At 51.6% G+C, this 21,809-nt stretch overlaps 2 protein-coding genes, 1 long non-coding RNA gene and 2 other non-coding genes across 7 annotated transcripts in view; all 5 read left to right on the top strand.

Moving 5' to 3' along the window:
- arid4b (AT-rich interaction domain 4B) overlaps nt 1-7,999 on the top strand; it is a 32,164-nt gene extending 24,165 nt beyond the window's left edge. Inside the window, exons 17-24 of one of the 3 annotated variants that reach the window (XM_062464413.1) lie at nt 2,732-2,908; nt 3,858-3,942; nt 4,104-4,239; nt 4,429-5,670; nt 5,822-5,932; nt 6,436-6,675; nt 6,784-6,930; nt 7,054-7,999. In XM_062464413.1, the coding sequence (XP_062320397.1) occupies nt 2,732-2,908; nt 3,858-3,942; nt 4,104-4,239; nt 4,429-5,670; nt 5,822-5,932; nt 6,436-6,675; nt 6,784-6,930; nt 7,054-7,193 (2,278 nt within the window). In that variant the 3' untranslated portion in view covers nt 7,194-7,999. Of the gene's footprint in view, nt 1-2,731; nt 2,909-3,857; nt 3,943-4,103; nt 4,240-4,428; nt 5,671-5,821; nt 5,933-6,435; nt 6,676-6,783; nt 6,931-7,047 lie in introns of all 3 variants that reach the window. The other 2 variants (XM_062464412.1, XM_062464414.1) reach the window with 2 other exon arrangements.
- Nucleotides 8,000-8,003: 4 nt separating this feature from the next.
- LOC134022688 (uncharacterized) lies at nt 8,004-9,887 on the top strand. The gene is made up of 2 exons (XR_009930670.1): nt 8,004-8,336; nt 8,435-9,887. It is a non-coding gene; the product is annotated as an uncharacterized LOC134022688 (long non-coding RNA).
- Nucleotides 9,888-12,270: 2,383 nt separating this feature from the next.
- On the top strand, nt 12,271-14,900 carry tomm20a (translocase of outer mitochondrial membrane 20). Its single transcript, XM_062464389.1, has 5 exons — nt 12,271-12,494; nt 13,128-13,171; nt 13,295-13,376; nt 13,825-13,967; nt 14,311-14,900. The coding sequence occupies exons 1-5, from the start codon at nt 12,374-12,376 to the stop codon at nt 14,353-14,355; spliced, it is 435 nt and encodes a 144-aa protein (XP_062320373.1). The 5' UTR covers nt 12,271-12,373; the 3' UTR covers nt 14,356-14,900.
- Nucleotides 13,529-13,667, top strand: LOC134022928 (small nucleolar RNA SNORA14). Its single transcript, XR_009930714.1, has one exon. It is a non-coding gene; the product is annotated as a small nucleolar RNA SNORA14 (small nucleolar RNA).
- Nucleotides 14,018-14,146, top strand: LOC134022929 (small nucleolar RNA SNORA14). Its single transcript, XR_009930715.1, has one exon. It is a non-coding gene; the product is annotated as a small nucleolar RNA SNORA14 (small nucleolar RNA).
- Nucleotides 14,901-21,809: the final 6,909 nt, after the last annotated feature.

Genomic DNA, 21,809 nt, shown 5'->3' with positions numbered 1-21,809 from the left:
CCCCTCCCCCCCCTGCCTGCCCCTAACCTGGGGGCTCCCCTCCCAGCCCCTCCACTCTGCCCCCCCTCCCCCCCCGCTCTCTTCCCATCTCTCTCGCTTGCTCTCTCGGCCCCTCTCTTCTTCTCATGGCTGAACAAGCACCAACAAACAGAGAGGGCTTAGAGCAGCAAAGCCCGACAGCCTTTAGTTCAACAGCACACCAAACCCATGTCCTCTCCCTGGTCACAGCTCTTTAAACATGGCCTCTGGCCTGCTTGCCTGGCCGGCTGGTCTGGGCTGGCTGGTCAGCTTGCTTGCTCTCTTCCAGTCTGTGAGAACTCCATAGAGCAGAGAAGTGAAACATGACGATCCTCTCTCCTCTGAGTCTCTCCTCTGTCTCTCTTTCCTCTGTCTCTCTCTCTCCTCTGTCTCTCTTTCCTCTGTCTCTCTCTCTCCTCTGTCTCTCTCTCCTTTGAGTCTCTCTCTCCTCTGTCTCTCTCTCCTCTGTCTCTCTCTCCTCTGAGTCTCTTCTCTGTCTCTCTTTCCTCTGTCTCTCTCTCCTCTGAGTCTCTCCTTTGAGTCTCTCCTTTGAGTCTCTCCTCTGAGTCTCTCTCCTCTGAGTCTCTCTTTCCTCTGTCTCTCCTCTGTCTCTCTTTCCTCTGTCTCTATCTCCTCTGTCTCTCTCTCCTTTGAGTCTCTCTCTCCTTTGAGTCTCTCTCTCCTCTCCTCTGAGTCTCTCCTCTGTCTCTCTCTCCTCTGAGTCTCTCCTTTGAGTCTCTCTCCTTTGAGTCTCTTCTCTGAGTCTCTCTCTCCTCTGTCTCTCTCTCCTCTGAGTCTCTCCTCTGTCTCTCTCTCCTCTGTCTCTCTCTCCTCTGAGTCTCTCCTCTGTCTCTCTCTTCTGAGTCTCTCCACCAGACCTTCCTGTCCTCAGCGCTCTCCTTCCTCCTCTGGCTTTCGGTGTGCAGCTTGGTCTTGTGTTTCATTTCTGTGGCATGTTTCATCCAGCTCTGGGCTTCATGCAGGCCTGTGAAGGCGTCAGATTAGCGCCTCCTACTGGTGGGGCTGGTGTCCCACTGGGAAATGATTCTTCTTTGATTATGAAACTACTACGGATGTTGTTCTAGTCCTACCTCAGTATCGTCCTCGCTTCACATATGATGTGCGTTCATTGTTAAACCAACAACTTGGCCTTTAGCAGATTCCGCGAACAGTGACAGTAAGAGATTGATTGTGGAGTATCAATTGTCGTGACCTTTTGTTTTATGACGTCTGCAGAGACCGCCTTGGTAAGACTCCTGCCCCACAGGTATAAGATTCTAATTTATCCGTCTCACGCAGTTTCCACTGGTCTAACCCACTCAGAGAGAGCAGCCAGGCACCTGTTCCTCTGGCCCTCCATGGCGGCTCTGAGAGAGTCCTGTTGAATTGGGCAGGGCTGGTGTCTTCAGAGCAAGGGCACAGCTGATGTTTTCAGAGCAGGGGCACAGCTGGTGTCTTCAGAGCAGGGGGCACAGCTGGTGTCTTCAGAGCAGGGGCACAGCTGGTGTCTTCAGAGCATGGGCACAGCTGGTGTCTTCAGAGCATGGGCACAGCTGGTATCTTCGGAGCAGGGGCACAGCTGGGAACAGTGAATCATGCGCTACATTGTTAGTGGCTCTCATCACTGGAAGAGACTTCAGGCTGGACTGTGCTGACGCTGATACTGCTGGCTCTGAGATGCCATGTTGCCTTGCACTGCTGCTGAGGACCGGAGGGGAGGCCGGAGGGGAGGCCGGAGGGGAGGCCGGAGGGGAGGCCGGAGGGGAGGCCGGAGGGGAGGCCGGAGGGGAGGCCGGAGGGGAGGCCGGAGGGGCCGGACAGCCATGCTGGTGTGTGCAGTGTGGCCGTGCTGGTGTGTGCAGTGTGGCCGTGCTGGTGTGTGCAGTGTGGCCTCCTCTTGGGATTTCTCACTGCTTCCTCTGTCCTGCTGAGAGCCTGTGTTTACCGTGTTTACCGTGTTTACCGTGTTTACCGTGTTTACCGTGTTTACCGTGTTCACCGTGTTCACCGTGTTCGACTGCTGTGGCCTCAAACGCTGTGCTGCCAAACTGCGCTTCGCTGTTCCAACCTGTGTGATGGTCTGACCCACCCTTAAACCACATCCCCCTCCCCCTCCAGCTCTGATTGACAGTTCCCCTCAGCACCCTCTTGTGGCTGCCCCCCCTTACCCCTTCTCCCCTTCTTCCCCCCCCCCCCCCCCCAGGGTAACGTGTGATTGACAGCCCCAGGTATGTGTTGTGTGGAGTTAAAACTAGACACTCTTACCTGTAGAACACACTATCCCATACTAGTCCACATCCACATGATCTGCTGTGTTAATGGAAGTGTGTAGAGGTATTTAACGATACCCATTCTGTCATTCTGTCATCCCCTAATAGCACGTTACTTTAAATATGGGTCTGGTAGCTGTGCTAGAAGGGTACTGCCTTGTGTGAGACAAGTTTACTGGACTAGAGTGGCAAGAGGACAAGGAGGAAGATCTCTTTGGGTCAGGCAGTTTCAGGAGAGATGTTGGTAGATGTGTAGCCAGGGTTGGGAGGGTTCAGTGCAGGGTAGAGGAAGAGAGAGAGAGAGAGAGAGAGAGAGAGGGAGGGAGGGAGGGAGGGCTGGGTGGATGGGAGGGAGGGAGAGAGGGAGGGTGAGAGAGGGAGGGAGGGTGTGTGGTGACGGTGCCAGCCTAGGGACAGGAAGTGCTGAACTGTCTTTCTTGCAGGGATGTCAGCAGTCAGGAGGGGGAGGAAGGGGAGGAGGTTGAGTGTTACCCCCCGGGGATGAAGGTGCAGGTGAGGTACGGGCGCAATCTGAAGACGTACGAGGCCACTGTGAGAGAGGCAGGCGTGGAGGGGGGACAGGTGCTCTACCTGGTGCACTACTGTGGCTGGAACATGAGGTAAGCTAGGACCCAGGAGCCGCCCTACTCACCTCTCCAGATCTGCTGCCTCCTTCAGGGGAACAGCCTTCAAATGGGCATCTCCCAGACCAGAAATAGACCTTACCTCTCAATCCTACCTAGTTAACGAAACAGTCCGTCTTGTCGGGACTTAGCTAATGGTTCACACTGGGGCCACCTAGTGGCGGAGGTAGAGAATTGGGTCGATCTGTAACATTGTGAAGTTTTGACAGTTTCCCCTGTCTGTCTGTACCCCCCTGTCTGTCAGTCTCGCCTAACGAAGAGACTGACTCACTCCCACCAGCCCCATTCATGGCCTGAGCTGTCAGTAGAAATCTAGAATGACGAAGGCCCATACCAATCTGCAAGGCCCCAAAACGTGCTGCCACACTCACCTGTGCCTCTCAGCCCCCCTCTCGGCCCCCCGCCCCTGGTGAGGGGAACTTTGTGTGTCGTCAGAAGTGTCAGGGCTCCATGAGACAGACAGGGAGTAACTTTGTTTCTGCTTCTTAGTGAGAGGCGACCTAGGACCCTCCATGGTGTTGTGGTGTGGTGTTCTCTGGGGCTCCACGCTGGGAAGGGTCTTCCTCTGTGTCTGTGTGTTGTGGTGTGACCTCATGCCTCTAACACCCAACTGTTGCAACTTCTTGGGACTTTTCTAGAATACATTTTTGTGGTGGTTGTTTTTTTTATTTTTATTTTGTAAACTTTTTTTCCAGATGTTTTTTTTCCCCTCATTCATTTGTCCTTTCATACAAAAAATGTAGCATTTTTGACTGTGCTGTCAGTGCTGTCAGTGCTTGTACAGTTAGGATGGGTTGTGGTTCAGAGGGTAGAGCTAGCTGTGTTTAGTGTGCTGGGTGAGATGTGTGAGAGAATGTGCTTATAGTAGTTCTTGTGAGATCCTCAAAGTAACGTGTCTTTTCTGGTTTCGTTTTGAACCTTTTAGATATGACGAATGGGTCAAAGCGGACAAGATTGTGCGCCCTGCCAATAAGAATGTTCCAAAAGTCAAACATCGCAAGAAAATAAAGGTACTTTTAAGTCTTCTCATTGGCTTGGAAGTAAAGTGTTGTCACTTCCTCTCTGTGTGTTCAGCATGATAGTATATCCATCACTCAGAGGTGAAAGGCATTTCTTTTCACACATGACGAGAGATTGTTTGTGACGTTGCTGTTTGTCTTCTGTCCTCCAGAACAAAGCGGAGAGAGAGAGGGACAGGCAGGAGAGGCTGAGCGAGAGAGAGGATCTGGGCTCCTCCCCCAACAACCGCGCCCCCCGCCCCCCCAAGCCCGGCTCCGCCCAGGAAGGGTTCTCCAAGATGGAGGAGGGTGAGGACAAAGGGACTGTACAGTCTCCCGTCAAGTCTGTTGAAATGACTTCTGTCCTCAGTGGCCTGCCAGGTGGCATGGACATGCCAGATTAGGATTAGAGCTCCTCTGCTGTCTGATGTTGTCATGGTGCTGAGTGATGACGTTTGCTGTTGTCATGGTGATGACGTGTGCTGTTGTCTGTCCCAGCCTCAGAGAGCTCTACAGATGAAGATGACCGTGAGGATGAGGAGGGTGACCGTGACGACGAGGACCGTCCGGGGGGGCGCAGGGGTCTCCGGAGGGGGGGGCCCCCTGACCCCCCCCATGGGGCAGAGCGCTGGGACGGGGGCCCGCCCCTGGAGGGCTCCAAACCGCCTCCTACCGTCACCGGGAAGATCCAAGAACCAATCAGCTCGGAGAGTCCAGAGACGGGCAAACGGCGGGGCCAATCAGAGTTCGAGGTGGAGGTCAGCCCCAGGAAGAGGAGGAGTGAAGGGGCAGCGGAGCGGAGCACCAAGGGCCCGTCTAAAGCCAAGACCAGGAGCACCAGGAGCGCAGACTGGCACCTCGCGGGGGGCCCGAGGAGGGCGGAGGACAGGGGGGAGCGGGGGCCCTGCCCAGGGGAGGAGCGAGCCCCCTCTTCCAGCTGCAGCTCTGAGGACGAGGGGCTCCAGACCCCCGAGGCCCCCACCGGAGACGGGGAGAGAAGCCGGCCCAAACCCAGAGGCTCGCCCTCCAAGAAGTACAACGGCATCAAGGAGAAGCCCAGAGGGGGCCGACCCTCCGGGTTCTGGGACATCCCTGAGAAGAGGGCCAAGATGGCGGCCGGCGGCGTGGAGGAGAGGCCAGCCGGACGCAGTAAAGGCCAGAAGGACGTGTGGTCCAGCATCCAGGCGCAGTGGCCCAAGAAGACCCTGAAGGAGCTGTTCTCTGACTCGGACACGGAGGCGGCAAACTCCCCCCCCCCAGCCGTCTCGGCCTCAGGGCTGGAGGAGGCCAGGGGGGAGCGGGAGGGGGGCCCGGGGGCCCTGGGGGACGAGGCCCTGGAGGAGCAGAACGACAAGCTGCAGGAGTTCCCAAGCAGCGGGAGCAACTCTGTCCTGAACACCCCCCCCACCACCCCGGAGTCCCCCTCCATGGAAGGCCCCGGCCGGCCCCCCTCCCCTCCTCCATCCACCGCACCTGTCCCCGCCCCGGCCCCGAGCCCCCCCCCAGCCCCCCTGCCCCCAGCCCCCCTGCAGGAGGAGGTGGCGGGGGGCCGTAGTGAGACTGACAGCAGCACGGTGGAGGTGGAGAGTCTGGGAGGGGAGAGCCAGGACCCCCCCCACGCGGACGGGACCGCGTCCCCCTCCAAGGCCTTCGACGGCAGCCTCTCCTGCAACAGCAGCAGCACCTGCAGCCTGGAGCTGAGCGGCAGCAGCCAGCAGGACAGCGAACAGAAAGCCAAAGGTAAGACAACAGCCGCTTGCATCTGCAACGTCATAAACACGTGCTGCGTCGTTTTCACTGGTAGAATCTTGACGTTTCTCGGAGGCATCTGGAACGCCGCCGCTGAGGTAGTGAAGCCTGTGTGTCTCAGTCTGTCCTGTTCCCTCCGTAGTGTCTGCTAGTCAGAAGCGGCACAAAGAACTGCAGGCTAGCGGCGCCGCGAAGAAACACAAGCCAAACCGCAAGAGCCTTGGAGTTCCTCCCAAAAAGAACCGCAAAACTGGTGAGGAGGAGAGGGGGCTCAGGGTGGGGAGGAGAGAGGGTTCAGGGTGGGGAGGTGAGGAGGAGAGAGGGCTCAGGGTGGGGAGGAGAGAGGGCTCAGGGTGGGGAGGAGAGAGGGCTCAGGGTGGGGAGGAGAGAGGGCTCAGGGTGGGGAGGAGAGGAGGAGAGAGGGCTCAGGGTGGGGAGGAGAGAGGGCTCAGGGTGGGGAGGAGAGAGGGCTCAGGGTGGGGAGGAGAGAGGGCTCAGGGTGGGGAGGAGAGAGGGCTCAGGGTGGGGAGGAGAGGAGGAGAGAGGGCTCAGGGTGGGGAGGAGAGAGGGCTCAGGGTGGGGAGGAGAGGAGGAGAGAGGGCTCAGGGTGGGGAGGAGAGAGGGCTCAGGGTGGGGATCAGCTTTACTGTTGTCGTCCCGTCCCCCTCATTCAAGATTGTTATACAGCACTGTTCAAAAGTCATAATAGTCAAAAGTCACATTACTGTACCCATCCCCTCTCTCTCTGCCGTCCAGCCCATCACAGCAGCGACAGCGAGGACCAGTCTGTGGGCGAGGGGACCGTGGGGGAGGGGACCGCCAAATCACCCGCCTCAAAGACCAGCACCACCGACATGAAGGCTGCCATTTCTCCCAAGTGCCCAGGGAGAACTCCCCCATCCAGCCATAAGTACCACAAGCACGGAGACGACCACTCCCACCACCGAGAGCACCAGGGGCGCACGCCGCGGCTCTACAAGTGGAGCTTTCAGATGTGTAAGGAACAAACACAGGGAACCATCAGTAACTTTTTACACCTGCTTGTGTTTCATTTCCTCCCCCTGGAAGAGTGAGTTGATGTTGTGATGTTTCTTGCGTCTCCAGCGGACCTGGAGAAGATGAGCAGCCTGGAGAGGATCTCCTTCCTACAGGAGAAGCTGCAGGACATCAGGAACCACTACCTGTCCCTGAAGTCTGAGGTGGCCTCCATCGACCGCCGGCGGAAACGCATGAAGAAGAAGGAGAGAGAAAGTCAGTCCCACTTCCTGTCTTGTGATCTGTCTTACTTGCTGTGATCTTCCTGTGTGTCTGCGTCCTGTCCCACTCACAGTGTCAGCTGTGACTAACCCTCCTGCTTCCTCCCTGCAGGTACAGTTGCAGCCTCGTCCTCGTCCTCGTCCTCCTCCTCCCCGTCCTCCAGCTCGCTCACAGCAGCCGTCATGTTGACCCTGGCTGAGCCCCCCGTGTCCTCCTCGTCCTCACAGAACTCTGGCGTGTCGGTGGAGTGCAGGTGACAAGACGTCCCAGCAGGGAGCCACAGCACTGAGCACTTAACCAGCGCCCTGCCTCCACCCCAGCGCCCTGCCTCCACCCCAGCGCCCTGCCTCCACCCCAGCGCCCTGCCTCCACCCCAGCGCCCTGCCTCCACCCCAGCGCCCTGCCTCCACCCCAGCGCCCTGCCTCCACCCCAGCGCCCTGCCTCCACCCCAGCGCCCTGCCTCCACCCCAGCGCCCTGCCTCCACCCCAGCGCCGTGCCCCCCCAGCCCTCTGTCCCCAGCCCTCTGCCCCGCCCACCAAGACCCTAAACTCCAAACACATACTGGAACAGCTGGGGCACAACTAACAGACCAGAGACAAAATACGAAAACAAGCACTATTTTCTATTGACAACTGTTTCCTCGGCAAGCTAATTGCACTTAAGTGCACTTTTATGAAGATTGTGTAGGGGAAGAATACAACAAAAATTACAACAAATTGTTTCTTTCCTTTCACCTGAATTAATGAACATTTGTAAGAATTGTTTTCCGCAAGCAATAATTCTTCTTCTGTGGTATGGGGTTGTTCTGTCCTGGTGAGGGACCATGTGCAGTGATGGATTCTCTCTGCTCTGCTGTCCCTCCTCTTGTCCTTGTCAAGAGGATCCTAGAAGGTCAATGCCACATTGGCAGCAAGTGCATCCTCATAGTGTAACCTTGCCACCTGTTGCTCTTATCATTGTCCACCTGCATTTCACCGGCCCCCTACTGGAACAGTGGCTAAACTTCTAACAGTTGTCTATATTGCCCCCCCCCCCCCCTCCCCCCCCCCCCCCCCCCCCCCCCCCCCGACCTCAGTTACAGAGGCCTCTACAGATTGAGCTGTGGGCTGACCTCTACAGATTGAGCTGTGGGCTGGCCTCTACAGATTGAGCTGTGGGCTGACCTCTACAGATTGAGCTGTGGGCTGGCCTCTACAGATTGAGCTGTGGGCTGACCTCTACAGATTGAGCTGTGGGCTGGCCTCTACAGATTGAGCTGTGGGCTGACCTCTACAGATTGAGCTGTGGGCTGACCTCTACAGATTGAGCTGTGGGCTGACCTCTACAGATTGAGCTGTGGGCTGGCCTCTACAGATTGAGCTGTGGGCTAAAGATGGCTAGGGCTCCAAACAAGTGTTTGTGAGGAGATCCAGTGCTGGAGATTCAGTGCTGGAGATTCAGTGCTGGAGATTCAGTGCTGGAGATTCAGTGCTGGAGATCCAGTGCTGGAGATCCAGTGCTGGAGATCCAGTGCTGGCTGTAGAGCACATGAACACTGCTAGTTCCTGTAGTGCCTTGGACAGCTCCCCTCCAGTCTGCGCTGCTCCTGCTCTCATGACAAACTCTGAGGTCTTACACAAGACCTACAAGCATTATGTGAATGAGAAAAGGCTTTGAGGGTTTTCATCTGCATATGTGTGGTATTGATGATAGACTCTGATTGTATAGCCTGGATTGCAGAGAGAGCTGATGGGCCAGATTCTATGTATTCTACTACTGAATATACTTACTTCCTGTGAGAGACGGTTAATATGGCAGTTTCAAAACGTGCAATGATGGAGATGGCAGGTGTATCACCCTTTATAGCCTAGAGATGGTAGTAACTTAAGCTTTTTAAACTTTGGTTGTCTTTCCTTCATCATTTACTCATAGATTGAATGAAGCACACAGTCAACTTATGGAATTGATATGCTCTATATGAATATGAACTAACAAGGCATTTTTTGCAGCCAGCTCAAGTATGATAATTCTGTGTATGACACAGAAAGAGATACATTAACAGACACAATCCCAGGTTCACAATAAGTAAATGTTTTATATAAAGTAGAGCTGTGTAGGACTTGGGCCACCCCTTTATGTAGTTTAACCTATAATTAATGATTTTCTGCTTCTCGATAGTCAGACATTTTTATCATATTCACCATCCCAAATCCATCCCTACAAAAATATTTTTGTTGGGTTCCATTCTGTGTACATGTATGGCAACCAGATGGTAATAATATTGTAAACCTGCATTTTTAACAGTGATGTATGTGTATACAATTCTGAAGACATCTCCATTGTTTCCTTTGTATAGACTCCCCACTGTATGATAACCTGAAGGTATGTTTTGTTTGGCACTTGTATGTAATTGTATGCCTTTGTTATAAATTTGTATATTGAGAAGTGTTTTGAGTCAAGCTATTTAATATCTTGCACTGTTAATAACATGTACTTTTCTGTACAGACAATTTTACCGTTTTAACTGTAGTTGTAGTGTACATACTGAGGCTAACAGCATGGCCATCTCCCCCTGCTCTCGTCCTGGTTCTGTTGTGGGGACACTTTCATTTGCTTTCATTTGTCAAAATCGTTTTACTGTTTTAAAGGTTTCTTTTTTTAAGACCGGTTTACTGCTTTGTATTTTCATGTTTGTTCATTTGTTTCATTCTGTTTTTCTGTTAGCTCGTGCTTGTATCAGAAGCATTTACTGGTTTTTAAAGGCGGTTAAAGTATTTTCCAACCTGTACATGAACTGTAAAGTTTTATGGACCTTTATGGAAAAATAGCTGGATCAGAGAGAGTGAAGCAAGTGAGAAAGCTCTATAGTATTTATTAGGCACATCAGAGGATGCTCAATGTGTAATTTATTGTAAAAATGTAAGCAAAAGGAAGCCTCTGTTTGAAATAAATGCCATAGTTTGTGAAGTTCATTGTCTTTGGAAGCCTAACTTACTTTTATATAAAGCGGGACATTCCTTCCACACATTTCTTAAATATCGAGACCAGCGATTCCCAACCGGACTAGTGGTCCGTTAGAGTAATGCACGTGGGCCTCCAAACCAATGAAACAAAAATATGAAGAAAGAAAAAAAACTCGAATTATTTATATATACTTTTGTTGAATTATTATTAAAATTCTTACTCATTTTTAAATTATATTTTGCCTTTAATTCATCATGACCGAAATGCCAATAGTTAGGTTTGGCATGTTGCCCCTATGGTCCCCCCCCCCCCCCCCCCCCAATAATCGCGTCGCTACCCACAATGCACCGCGCACCGCAGCCCAGGTCATCAACTTCCGATACCTAGCAGTATGCAAGTTCTCACACAAAATGCAGTTTTTTAAAGAAGTTTGGGTTGTCTTCCCAAAATGACAATCAACGATGTACATAGGATTCTATGTTGGTGCCCTTCTAGCAAGAGGGAGAAGGGAGTTCAAATTGTACATTTCGAGCTACATCGACAATTACGAAGGTAAGCTTTATCCAAGTTGCTCACAAAGTAAAAGTAGCTAGCTCGCTAACGGATTTGAGCAGTAACATTAGCTAGGCAAGCTAGCTAACAATTTTTTGCTACATTATGTACTCAATTATCTGATTGTCAGTGTGCTTGCTAGTCCTTAACAGATAAATAATGTGTCATATGTTCCCGCAAGAGGATAATGTAACACGTCTTAGAGAGCCCTCACCCCATAGAGACCCCACACCCCATAGAGAGCCCTCACCCCACACCCCATAGAGACCCCACACCCCATAGAGAGCCCTCACCCCATAGAGACCCCACACCCCATAGAGAGCCCTCACCCCACACCCCATAGAGACCCCACACCCCATAGAGAGCCCTCACCCCATAGAGACCCCACACCCCATAGAGAGCCCTCACCCCATAGAGACCCCATACCCCATAGAGACCCCACACCCCATAGAGAGCCCTCACCCCACACCCCATAGAGAGCCCTCACCCCACACCCCATAGAGAGCCCTCACCCCACACCCCATAGAGAGCCCTCACCCCATAGAGCCCTCACCCCATAGAGAGCCCTCACCCCACACCCCATAGAGAGCCCTCACCCCATAGAGACCCCACACCCCATAGAGAGCCCTAACCCCATAGAGAGCCCTCACCCCACACCCCATAGAGAGCCCTCACCCCACACCCCATAGAGAGCCCTCACCCCATAGAGACCCCACAGCCCATAGAGACCCCACACCCCATAGAGAGCCCTCACCCCATAGAGAGCCCTCACCCCATAGAGAGCCCTCACCCCATAGAGAGCCCTCACCCCATAGAGACCCCACACCCCATAGAGAGCCCTCACCCCATAGAGAGCCCTCACCCCATAGAGAGCCCTCACCCCACACCCCATAGAGAGCCCTCACCCCATAGAGAGCCCTCACCCCATAGAGAGCCCTCACCCCACACCCCATAGAGAGCCCTCACCCCATAGAGACCCCACACCCCATAGAGAGCCCTCACCCCATAGAGAGCCCTCACCCCACACCCCATAGAGAGCCCTCACCCCACACCCCATAGAGAGCCCTCACCCCATAGAGACCCCACACCCCATAGAGAGCCCTCACCCCATAGAGAGCCCTCACCCCACACCCCATAGAGAGCCCTCACCCCATAGAGAGCCCTCACCCCATAGAGAGCCCTCACCCCTCACCCCATAGAGAGCCCTCACCCCATAGAGAGCCCTCACCCCATAGAGACCCCATACCCCATAGAGACCCCATACCCCATAGAGAGCCCTCACCCCATAGAGAGCCCTCACCCCATAGAGCCCTCACCCCATAGAGAGCCCTCACCCCATAGAGAGCCCTCACCCCATAGAGAGCCCTCACCCCACACCCCATAGAGAGCCCTCACCCCATAGAGAGCCCTCACCCCATAGAGCCCTCACCCCATAGAGAGCCCTCACCCCACACCCCATAGAGAGCCCTCACCCCACACCCCATAGAGAGCCCTCACCCCATAGAGACCCCATAGAGACCCCACACCCCATAGAGAGCCCTCACCCCACACCCCATAGAGTGTGGGGTGAGGGCTGGGCATGGATGTGTTGTTGGGGGGGCACCACAAAGTTTGGAATGGCTGATCTAGACTATATGTGTCATTAAAAACGACACAGTAAGTACTTTTTGGATATATAATGGTTTCCATTGTATGTGTGTTTGTATGTGTGTGTGTGTATATATATATATATGTTTTAATCTGGTCGGATGTCAGCAAATTCCAACGTATCAAGAAGGGACCTTGGAACAGTAAAGAAGATGACTTCCGTTCCGCTTTCACGCTGTCATCTCGCGAGGTCAGCATGCTACCATGCGCTTCTTTAACCAGACCAGCTAGCCTCTCTTCGCTAGGCACACTAGCTAGTGAGCAGCAGGTTTAGCTCACGTCCTCTTGAGATTATGGGCAGCAGAACCAGCACAGTAGCAGCTGGAGTGTGTGGAGCATTGTTCATAGGATATTGTATATATTTTGACAGAAAACGACGGAGTGATCCGAACTTCAAGAAAAAACTGCGGGAACGTAAGTGAAGTAATTTGAAGTTGGGCCTCAATACATGTGACTAGTTTTTGCTAATATGAACAGGTAGTGCTAGCAAGACTAGCTTAAGTGAAGAAGCTAGTTAGACAGATGTAATCAAAATCATTCAACGGCAATTAAGTGGTCGAACATGTTATATTATCTACTTCGATTTTAAACGCTTGAGCCAAACAGTTCGCCAAAATTATGTAAGTAGTATCAGGTAGCTAGTAGCTAGCTTCCCTTTAGCTAGGTCGCTACAGCATGGCTAAGTGGTGATAATTCCGTCGTCTTGTGTGCTCGTGATAGCACTGCTGTTAGTAGTAAACGTTCAGATAATTTTATCACACTACGCGCGTTTGTGTGACAACGTAAATGTCACCTTTCCAATGTTGGCTCGGAGAGAACATATTAGCTAGCTACTACTATCTCAAGCGAACAAAAGGCCCATAGTTAGCTGATCTGATATTCAACCACTTCGTCCGACCGGCTTGAACCACCACCTACAAAGCGAAATGAAGTTTCTTGATTTTAGTCTAAGTTTATGCATCGTCAGCATATTTCACACCGGAGTATGTATAGGTAGTCAACTAGCTAGCTTGCATCGTCTCATCGAAATTCTAATTTTCTTTCAAGGGAGGAAGAATAAGGTTTGTCAAGAACAATCTGGACTGGCAAAGGTAAGACCCCCAAATGACCTTGGGATGCATGCGTCTAAAGAAGCTTCATTCTAAAACATGAGCAACTTCTACGTACATGGGTTGCGCTTGTAAACCTTTTCATTTATTTTTATGAACTCTTAGTTACCTGATCTGAAAGATGCAGAGGCTGTACAGAAATTCTTCTTGGAGGAAATCCAGCTCGGAGAGGAACTTCTTGCACAAGGTAAGCAATGAAGTAGTTGTCATCATCTTGTCCAAACCAACCACCCCTTCTACAAAATTCTAGGCCGACCTCTTAAACTCACTGTACTCCATGTCTCTTGAGAGCATGGCATGTCACTAGGATTGGTGTGTTGATAATAAAAACATTTGGCCATGCATTCTTCAAAACCCCCCAGTTGCTTACCTTAGCTTCTGGGACAAGGAAGAATGCAAGATCGATTCTTAAGCATTCCAAAACCAAAAGGCTTACCTCAGTACCTTTTGGTTATTTCAGTTTAAGGACACACTTGATTCATGTATGCTGACAAACCAAACGCAGGATTGTCTCACATCAACATACTCAGTTCACCGTCAGCCGTAATAAGACATCCAGCTGTGTGGTTGTCAGTCCTATCTGCACCTGACCCCTGGACTCACTCACTTCCTGCTGTGCTGCTGTCCCTCCACAGGTGACTATGAGAAGGGAGTAGACCACCTGACCAATGCCATCGCCGTGTGTGGACAGCCCCAGCAGCTCCTCCAGGTGCTGCAGCAGACGCTGCCCCCACCTGTCTTCCAGATGCTGCTCACCAAACTGCCCACCATCAGCCAGGTGAGACTCACTCTCCACACCTGTGATGCCCTGATGTGGGGCGGTTGGTGCGGCATCCTTCGTAAACCCCCTGGATGCTGGTTGTAGCTTCTGGGACAAGGAAGAATGCCAGATCAGTTAAGAGATTCCAAAGCTGAAAGGCCTTTCTGTGGCTTTTGGTTATTTCAACTCTTGCACATTCATAATGGTCGGTTTGTTGATGTAGATTTTTCTTTTTTTTGAAGGATGGTTTTTCGGTGTTGTTGCAGCAGTAACTAGTAGTACAAATAATCTGAGGCTTAATAGGTTTTCTGCTTCTCTCTTGACTGATGAGGTTTTAATACCTCTCCCTCCTACTTTTCAGAGACTCGTGAGTGCTCAGAGTTTGGCGGAAGATGACATCGAGTGAATGAGGTGTTTGTGTCTTACATTGGGGTGTGTTTGTGTGGCTATCGGACAACAGATGCAGGCCCGTCTCCCAGCAGTGTACTTAGCACCGCTGAGTCACCTGCTGTGCTCTCTGGAGCCTGTTACGTTTCCTGTTACTGTAGCCTTGTTACCCCTCTCATCGGACCAATCTGGGAACATTCTGGTTCCTATCCTTTATATTTCTGTGTCTGTCTGAAGTCAAATCATATCAATCATAGATGAACGTGTCCCACAATGCTGAACAAATGTATTATTTATTCATTGTTTCATCTGTCTTATATGATATACAAATAATGCTCAGCATACCTAATTTATACCAATATGCAAACTAAATGTCATTTTGGATTGCTCTAGATAGGACGGTCAAATCTGCATTCATGAAAATGTGGTAGGAGGGGTGAACTGAATGTTTATTTTATAAGATGTCAAAGGAATGAAAAGTGAGTTATTTTTTTTGTATTCCAATCCTACATATCTAAAGTAATTCTTTCCTTAATTCCATGGAATAAAATGAGAATTCTCTTATCAAGTCGTTTCTTTTCTGTGTTCATTGCCAGTAGATGGCAGTAGTGATGCATGAGAACTTTGACAAGCTGCTAAAATGTTAACCTTTTGGTTTTGTTGCAGGTAAAGCTGATGTTGGTCATTAATGTCATTATTTCCGTCGGTGGGAAAACATGTTGCATTTCCCATCTAAACCTTTACCTGAAACGATAACATCTGTTGTGTGCAGTTTTCAGCCCATGATAATGGTGGATGGAGTCAATTGGACCACCTGTTGGTGTCAGCTTTACTTCAGAGAGACGGTCACACTGCAGTGTCAGTAGCCAAACTGTTTACTACACTTGACATTGTCGTCCATGACAGGCAAAATGGATCTTCTGAGTGGGCTCTGGCTAGATTCTTCATAGGCAGGGGTGCAGCTGGGGGTTGTGAAAGCTGAGATGTTGACTCACTCTAACCGTCTCCTCAGGTCTCTGCCGTCTCCTCAGGTCTCTGCCAGGCAGTGACCTGAGGAGACGGGCTTGCTGATGGCCGCAGCCTTCAGGAGGAAGCTGCTGTGTGGGCTGAAGGGGCCCTTTGGAAGACAAATGAAGGTCTAATTATTTTTTATCCTAGACTGCAGCTGCTTTATGTTTTTGGCAGGAGCGGGCTGGAAACTAGCGTTGCCAGGAGACTAGCGCTGGAAAAAGTTTTTCTACCGTAGGAATGAAAGACGAAGATTGACCAGCGGCCCAGAAATGTCCAATGAGTCCTAAATAGTAGGCTGTGCTGCTTTTCGGTTCTCTCATACAGTCCAGAGTGGGTTATTCAGTCGTCTGAGATCACCAGCGGGGTGAAGACATCTGCAGCACGTCCCATGCAGAGACTGGTGGCACTGTGAGAAGACGTGCCAGAGAACAGATCGTGGTTGATGTGTCCTCGGAGGACAGGAGGAGGAGAGCAACACAGGCGTTGGTAACAGACAGGATCTCTGGGCCTCCATGATCTTCCACCCTGGTCCTCAGGGACCCCTTGTCCTGCATGTTTTAGATGTTTCCCTGTTCCAACACACCTGATTCAGATGCATGGTTGTTACCAGGCTTCTGCTGAGCTTCATAACGACCATTTCATTTGTATCAGGTGTGTTGGAAGAGGGACACATCTCAAACATGCAGGACAAGGGGTCCCTGAGGACCAGGGTTGGGAACCCCGGAACTAAACAGGAAGCTGAAGAGTAGGTTGCTTAAAAGGAGCTAAAAGATATTTCATGTCAAATCTGTAAACACCTGTAAAGTTATTTGCTAGATCACAATAAGTATTGGTTGAATTAGTGTCAGTGTGTGGTGCAGGGTCACTGACTGGTGTGGTTGTCATCCTGTGATGTTGTTCCTCAGATACTCGGTAGGGGGCGCTGTGGGTCCAGACAGCATGCGTACCGCTGTGCCCTTTAGCTTCCAGACTACAGGGAGTGGAGGGACTTTGGTTCCCAGTAAGAAGGATTAGCTACAGGAATCTACATTCCAGAGAGAATACCAAGAATGTGGATGGTTGGAGTCTGTTCCTGTCTTGTCTCATGAGGGCTTTGATGACAGATGAGCTTCATCCACCAGAAGCCATCTTGTTCTCTCTGCATGTGGTAAAAATAACTAATTAATGGATGTAGCGCCATAAATACCAGTTGTAGAGCAAGAGGCATACAGGAGTAAACAACTCACCAGCTTGATTCCCATCAGCACCTCACAGTTGCTTTCTTGATTTGAATGCTATGCTAGACACGTCGATTCTGATTAGGAGCCAAATGTACTATTAGAAATATCATAATCACAAGAGCTCATTTGTCAACGTGTTTTCTGAGAATTCTGTTAACCAATTTTCCATGAACACAATTACCTCTGAGTCATCAACCGCCATCTGAATGTTAAATCAAGATAATGTAAAGCCTCCAGCGTTGAATTGAAACAGGATATCCAACTTAGCTTTGCAGACACAGAGACAACTGTGCTTTCATGGCCAGTGTGAGGTGGACACATACGTTCAATAGACCACAGTAATCATCCGTCTCACTGCAAAGCAGGCTTCATCTCACTGCAAAGCAGGCTTCATCTCTCACTGCAAAGCAGGCTTCATCTCTCACTGCAAAGCAGGCTTCAGTTGTCTCACTGCAAAGCAGGCTTCATCTCTCACTGCAAAGCAGGCTTCATCTCTCACTGCAAAGCAGGCTTCATCTCTCACTGTAAAGCAGGCTTCATCTCACTGCAAAGCAGGCTTCATCTCTCACTGCAAAGCAGGCTTCAGTTGTCTCACTGCAAAGCAGGCTTCATCTCTCACTGCAAAGCAGGCTTCATCTCTCACTGCAAAGCAGGCTTCATCTCTCACTGCAAAGCAGGCTTCATCTCTCACTGTAAAGCAGGCTTCATCTCTCACTGCAAAGCAGGCTTCATCCGTCTCACTGCAAAGCAGGCTTCAGCTGTCTCACTGCAAATCTTCAGCTTTAGAGACACTCCGACTATAGTGCATAAAAGGCAGATTTGAAGGTGGAGAACAGACATTTTCTGCTGCAACCAATAGCTTGCCTATGCTCAAAGTCACCCCCTCTGCCATGTTGCTAGAGTCTAGGGGGGGGGGGGGGGGGGTGTCTGGGAGGACAGAGTACGCTGTCATGGAGAGGACAGGCTGAGTGGAACAGGAGAAGCTGTGCCAACAGGGATGATAATGACATCCTCCTGCAGGAGCTGAGGAGCGCTCAGCAGCACAGAGAATTAATTACTCTGCTAGTCTCAGGCTCTGTGTCTAGTCTCAGGCTCTGTGTCATTCACAGACGAAGGAAGGAAGGGGGGGGGGGGGGGGGGGGGGGAGGAAAAATTCCAAGGCACGTCCTGAAAAGCAAGCTGCAGTGTACGTGCTGAGGGTGTTAACTTCCACTCAGATGACCCAGTTTTCCATCTCAAGGCCCCGGGGACGGGTGGAGGGAAGATGGAGGAAGATTCAGCCGAGGGTCCAATCACGTGATGCTCCTCTGGAGGAGCGTACCGTCGTCTGGGTTAACTTATCTGCCGTTCCCCTTCTGCATCGCATTCAAACTCCCCCCCCCCCCCCCCCCCCCCATGTTCTTTCCCCCGCAAGTCTATTCAGGTCTTTGTTGACATTCTCTCCAGGTGCTAGCAGCTAGCTAGGTGTGGGCGCCCATGAGACTGCTGTGTTCTCCCAATGTCACCCTGGGTCCCAGATAAGGCCTCACCTCAATAGGCCCTGTGCAGAATCTGACACGGGTTTCTTTTTGTAGTTTTTTTTGTCGTCATGTTTTGGTTCTGTAGACAAGCCTTTCAAAGAGACAGCTTTGCATTCTGGGTGCCAGGCAGGATAACACGACACCCAAACAGAGGAGATGAAATCCAGCTTTAGTTCACAGCCTGTCATCTGTCATCAGCATTATCTGTGTAATCTAGGTTGAGAATGAAAAGCATGGGGGAAGTGAAACACACGAGTGGAGAGGGTGATTAAAGGGTTAAGTACGCCGTCTGTGTGTAAGGGTCGGTTTTCTCTCTTTTCTAAGCTGCCTTCCTGTCTCATGGGCGGAGCAGCTCAGAGGAGCAGCCTTGACGTGGGCAGGCAGACAGACAGGCTTGACATCAGCAGGCAGACAGGCTTGACATCAGCAGGCAGACAGGCTTGTTCTGCATACCATGCTGGAGGTCTTCTGTGTCGACTCGCAGCTAAGCCCAGCCCTCGGGAATCTCGTCAGAGGGGATTACTGGAGGGCCGGGGCCTCCTAGTCTGCCATTGTCACGGCCCAGCCCCGCTCTGTATTTTTATCCCAGTGAGGGAGGGGGGCGAGGGAAGGCAGTGTGTCATCGGAGGGAGTTGAGGTTGTGGTGTTATTTTCTTTCTGCCCTAATTCTTCTGAGACAAAGGGAGGGGAAGTGTAAATAATGTATTTAGGGCTGTGGGGGGGGGGGTTCTGACCAACCACAGGACAGGAGAGGGCAGGGTTAGGACAGAGGTAGGCATAAAGTTGTTTAAAAAGAGAGAGCCCAGGGAGGGGGGTCGAGCAGACAAGTACATTCCTGCTAATGGACACTGTTTAGAGCCATGTCTTTGTTTTTGGTTCAGCTGTTATAGCACACAGTTCTCTCAGCTCTGCTGAGTGGAGGAACTGCACATGTAGCTGGCTGGAGAGAGGGGCCGTGAGGCTGGGTGGAGAGAGAGGCTGGGTGGAGAGAGGGCTCGGTGGAGAGAGGGCTGTGAGGCTGGGTGGAGAGAGGGGCTGTGAGGCTGGGTGGAGAGAGGGGCCGTGAGGCTGGGTGGAGAGAGGGGCCGTGAGGCTGGGTGGAGAGAGGGGCCGTGAGGCTGGGTGGAGAGAGGGGCCGTGAGGCTGGGTGGAGAGGGGGGCCGTGAGGCTGGGTGGAGAGAGGGCTCGGTGGAGAGAGAGGCCGTGAGGCTGGGTGGAGAGAGAGGCCATGAGGCTGGGTGGAGAGAGGGCTCGGTAGAGAGAGAGACCGTGAGGCTGGGTGGAGAGAGGGCTCGGTAGAGAGAGAGGCCGTGAGGCTGGGTGGAGAGAGGGCTCGGTGGAGAGAGAGGCCGTGAGGCTGGGTGGAGAGAGGGCTCGGTAGAGAGAGAGGCCGTGAGGCTGGGTGGAGAGAGGGGGCGTGAGGCTGGGTGGAGAGAGGGCTCGGTGGAGAGAGAGGCCGTGAGGCTGGGTGGAGAGAGGGGGCGTGAGGCTGGGTGGAGAGAGGGCTCGGTGGAGAGATGGCTCGGTGGAGAGAGGGGTGGGTGGAAAGAGACTACACAGGTTCAGATGACAGTATTGAGGCGGCGTGGCGTGGCCGCTGGATCAGACTGGGTCTATCTGCCCTTTCCTGCACGGATAAAGGAGCTTTCAGGGAGAGAGCAACAAATCCCAACGAATACCCTCCCCCCTTCCCACACACGCACACACACACACATCAAAGTTTTTCCACTCCCTCACACAAAGTGTAAGTTTTGAGCTTTTATTTCCATATCACTTGGACTGTCTGATTGCGCTGCACATCTTGGCAGAGCCAGCCCACACCTTCACCCCAGAGCAAAGGGAGTTGGACTCCTTGCATCTTGTGTAACCAGGGCCTTTGAAGACCTTGGCTTTAAGCAGTGTGTCTCATCAATTCCCTCTGCAAGACTACATTTGAATCTGAAGAAAGCACATTATAGATAGCATATATACCAACACAGTGCTTTCACAAGCAGTGTGTTTGTGTTAGTTCTGTTATGGTAGCCATCTTTGCACTTTGCACTTGTGTGTATTTTTCCGCTCATAACAGACTCCTGATTTATTTGTAATCTGATACGTGGTCTTTGTGGCGTTAAAAATGCTTTTCTCAAGGAAGTTGGGGGGAGGAGGGGTACGAGAGACTCCTAGCGAGATAATAAGGCCGGCTGAGCTTTCGCTCTCAGCTGAAAGCCTGATGTCGAGGATAGTATCAGAGTCAAGATCGGATTTACATTCAGTAATTGCTAAAGGAGTCTCTGAGTGGTTTTCCCCCCGTTTCAAGACTTTGCGGATCAGGGTTTTTTTCCTGACCTTCTGGAATGCGTGTTGGTTGTCCTCACTATGCGTTTTCTAATCCAAGTCAGTCTGATTACACAGTGGAATTAAGCTCTTGAGAACAACCCCCCTCTCCACTCACTCCCCTCTTTCTACCATGAATTCCTATCACCAGAGCCCACCAATGCTAACAGCTAACAACAATGCTGCCTCCTATTTATTGGTAGATTTGGAGATGGAATAATTACTGTATCCTCTGTGTAAATGTAGCTAACCTCGCTACCTAGCAAGCTGTCTGCGGCAGCGAAACTTTGATCTGAATGGGTTTGTTTTGGACGTGTTCACACCTGCCTTAATCATGATGATTTTGCCCAAAAATTGACAGTTGCACTGTGTTTATTTTCTAGATTGCGGTTCAAAGCTCATTTGCATATAAAAGGCTTTTTTATATCGTTATCTAGTTTGAGGTTTAGATTTATTTATTTGTTTAGTTTTTTACTTCATAAATGATTTAGCTGGGGGGGAGTAATCACGGAGACAAGACAGTTTACATCGCGGTTTCTCAGATCTTGCGTTGGAGCTACATTTTTTGCATCCCTAAAGCACGTTTGAATTTTATGGATTTACGGATGATGAATGAATCGGTTATTGAAAGTGGCGGTTGTTCCGCAGGTGCGGTCGTCGACGGCTCCTGGAACTAAACGAAACACAGCCAGAGTATTGAGGAGCTGTAGAAATAAATATACATGCATGGAATAATTAACATCTTCATTAGGGGGTCATTACATGTTATGTCATATAGGGTCTTCTACGAGGGATTGGAGGGGGGGGGGGGAGGGGCGCACCCCCTGCTAGTCATGACGACAGAACATCAGCCTGTTCTGACAGCTGGAGAAGGAGAGCGAAGGAGGACTGTAGTTACAGCGAGGGGAAAAAATGCAGTCTGACGTTCCAGCAAAGTAATGAAACCATGCGTCTGTGATCCTGCTGCCGGCTTATAAAGCACATATCTGAGTGTGGGGGGAGGGGAGGGGAGGGGAGGGGAGGGGAGGGGAGGGGAGAGGAGAGGAGAGGAGAGGAGAGGAGAGGAGAGGAGGGGAGAGGAGGTGGGTTTCTCTCCCCTCCCTCCCTTCCTCTCCTCTCCCCCTCCAAAGCGACTGCTTGTTGACATCCATTATGAGGTTTCCCAGCACAGAGCCAAACCAGGAAAGACTCCGGGTGATGTAATTCCCTTAGAGGTTACATTAAAACGTCCAAGTGGCCTGGCTGACATCATCCATTTAGCACCACATTTTCCAATAATATCTAGTTGTCCTCCCTCTGCCTAGCTTCCCCCCCGCTCTGCCCCCGGCCTCCCCCGCTCTGCCCTCGGCCTCCTCGATCTGCCCCCGTCCTCTTCCCCTGGCCTCCCCCTCGCTCTGGCCCTGGCC

This window comes from Osmerus eperlanus, chromosome 6, assembly GCF_963692335.1.
Source record: "Osmerus eperlanus chromosome 6, fOsmEpe2.1, whole genome shotgun sequence".
In the NCBI taxonomy this organism is placed as follows: domain Eukaryota; kingdom Metazoa; phylum Chordata; class Actinopteri; order Osmeriformes; family Osmeridae; genus Osmerus; species Osmerus eperlanus.
This window is presented reverse-complemented; position numbering and strand designations above follow the sequence as displayed.

Bases quoted from the DNA above. Each gene is read 5' to 3' on its own strand.
- tomm20a (XM_062464389.1), top strand. From the start codon at position 12,374: ATGGGCAGCAGAACCAGCACAGTAGCAGCTGGAGTGTGTGGAGCATTG. The intron at 13,377-13,824 runs GTAAGCAATGAA...GTCCCTCCACAG, and splicing joins AGAGGAACTTCTTGCACAAG to GTGACTATGAGAAGGGAGTA. The intron at 13,968-14,310 runs GTGAGACTCACT...CCTACTTTTCAG, and splicing joins AACTGCCCACCATCAGCCAG to AGACTCGTGAGTGCTCAGAG.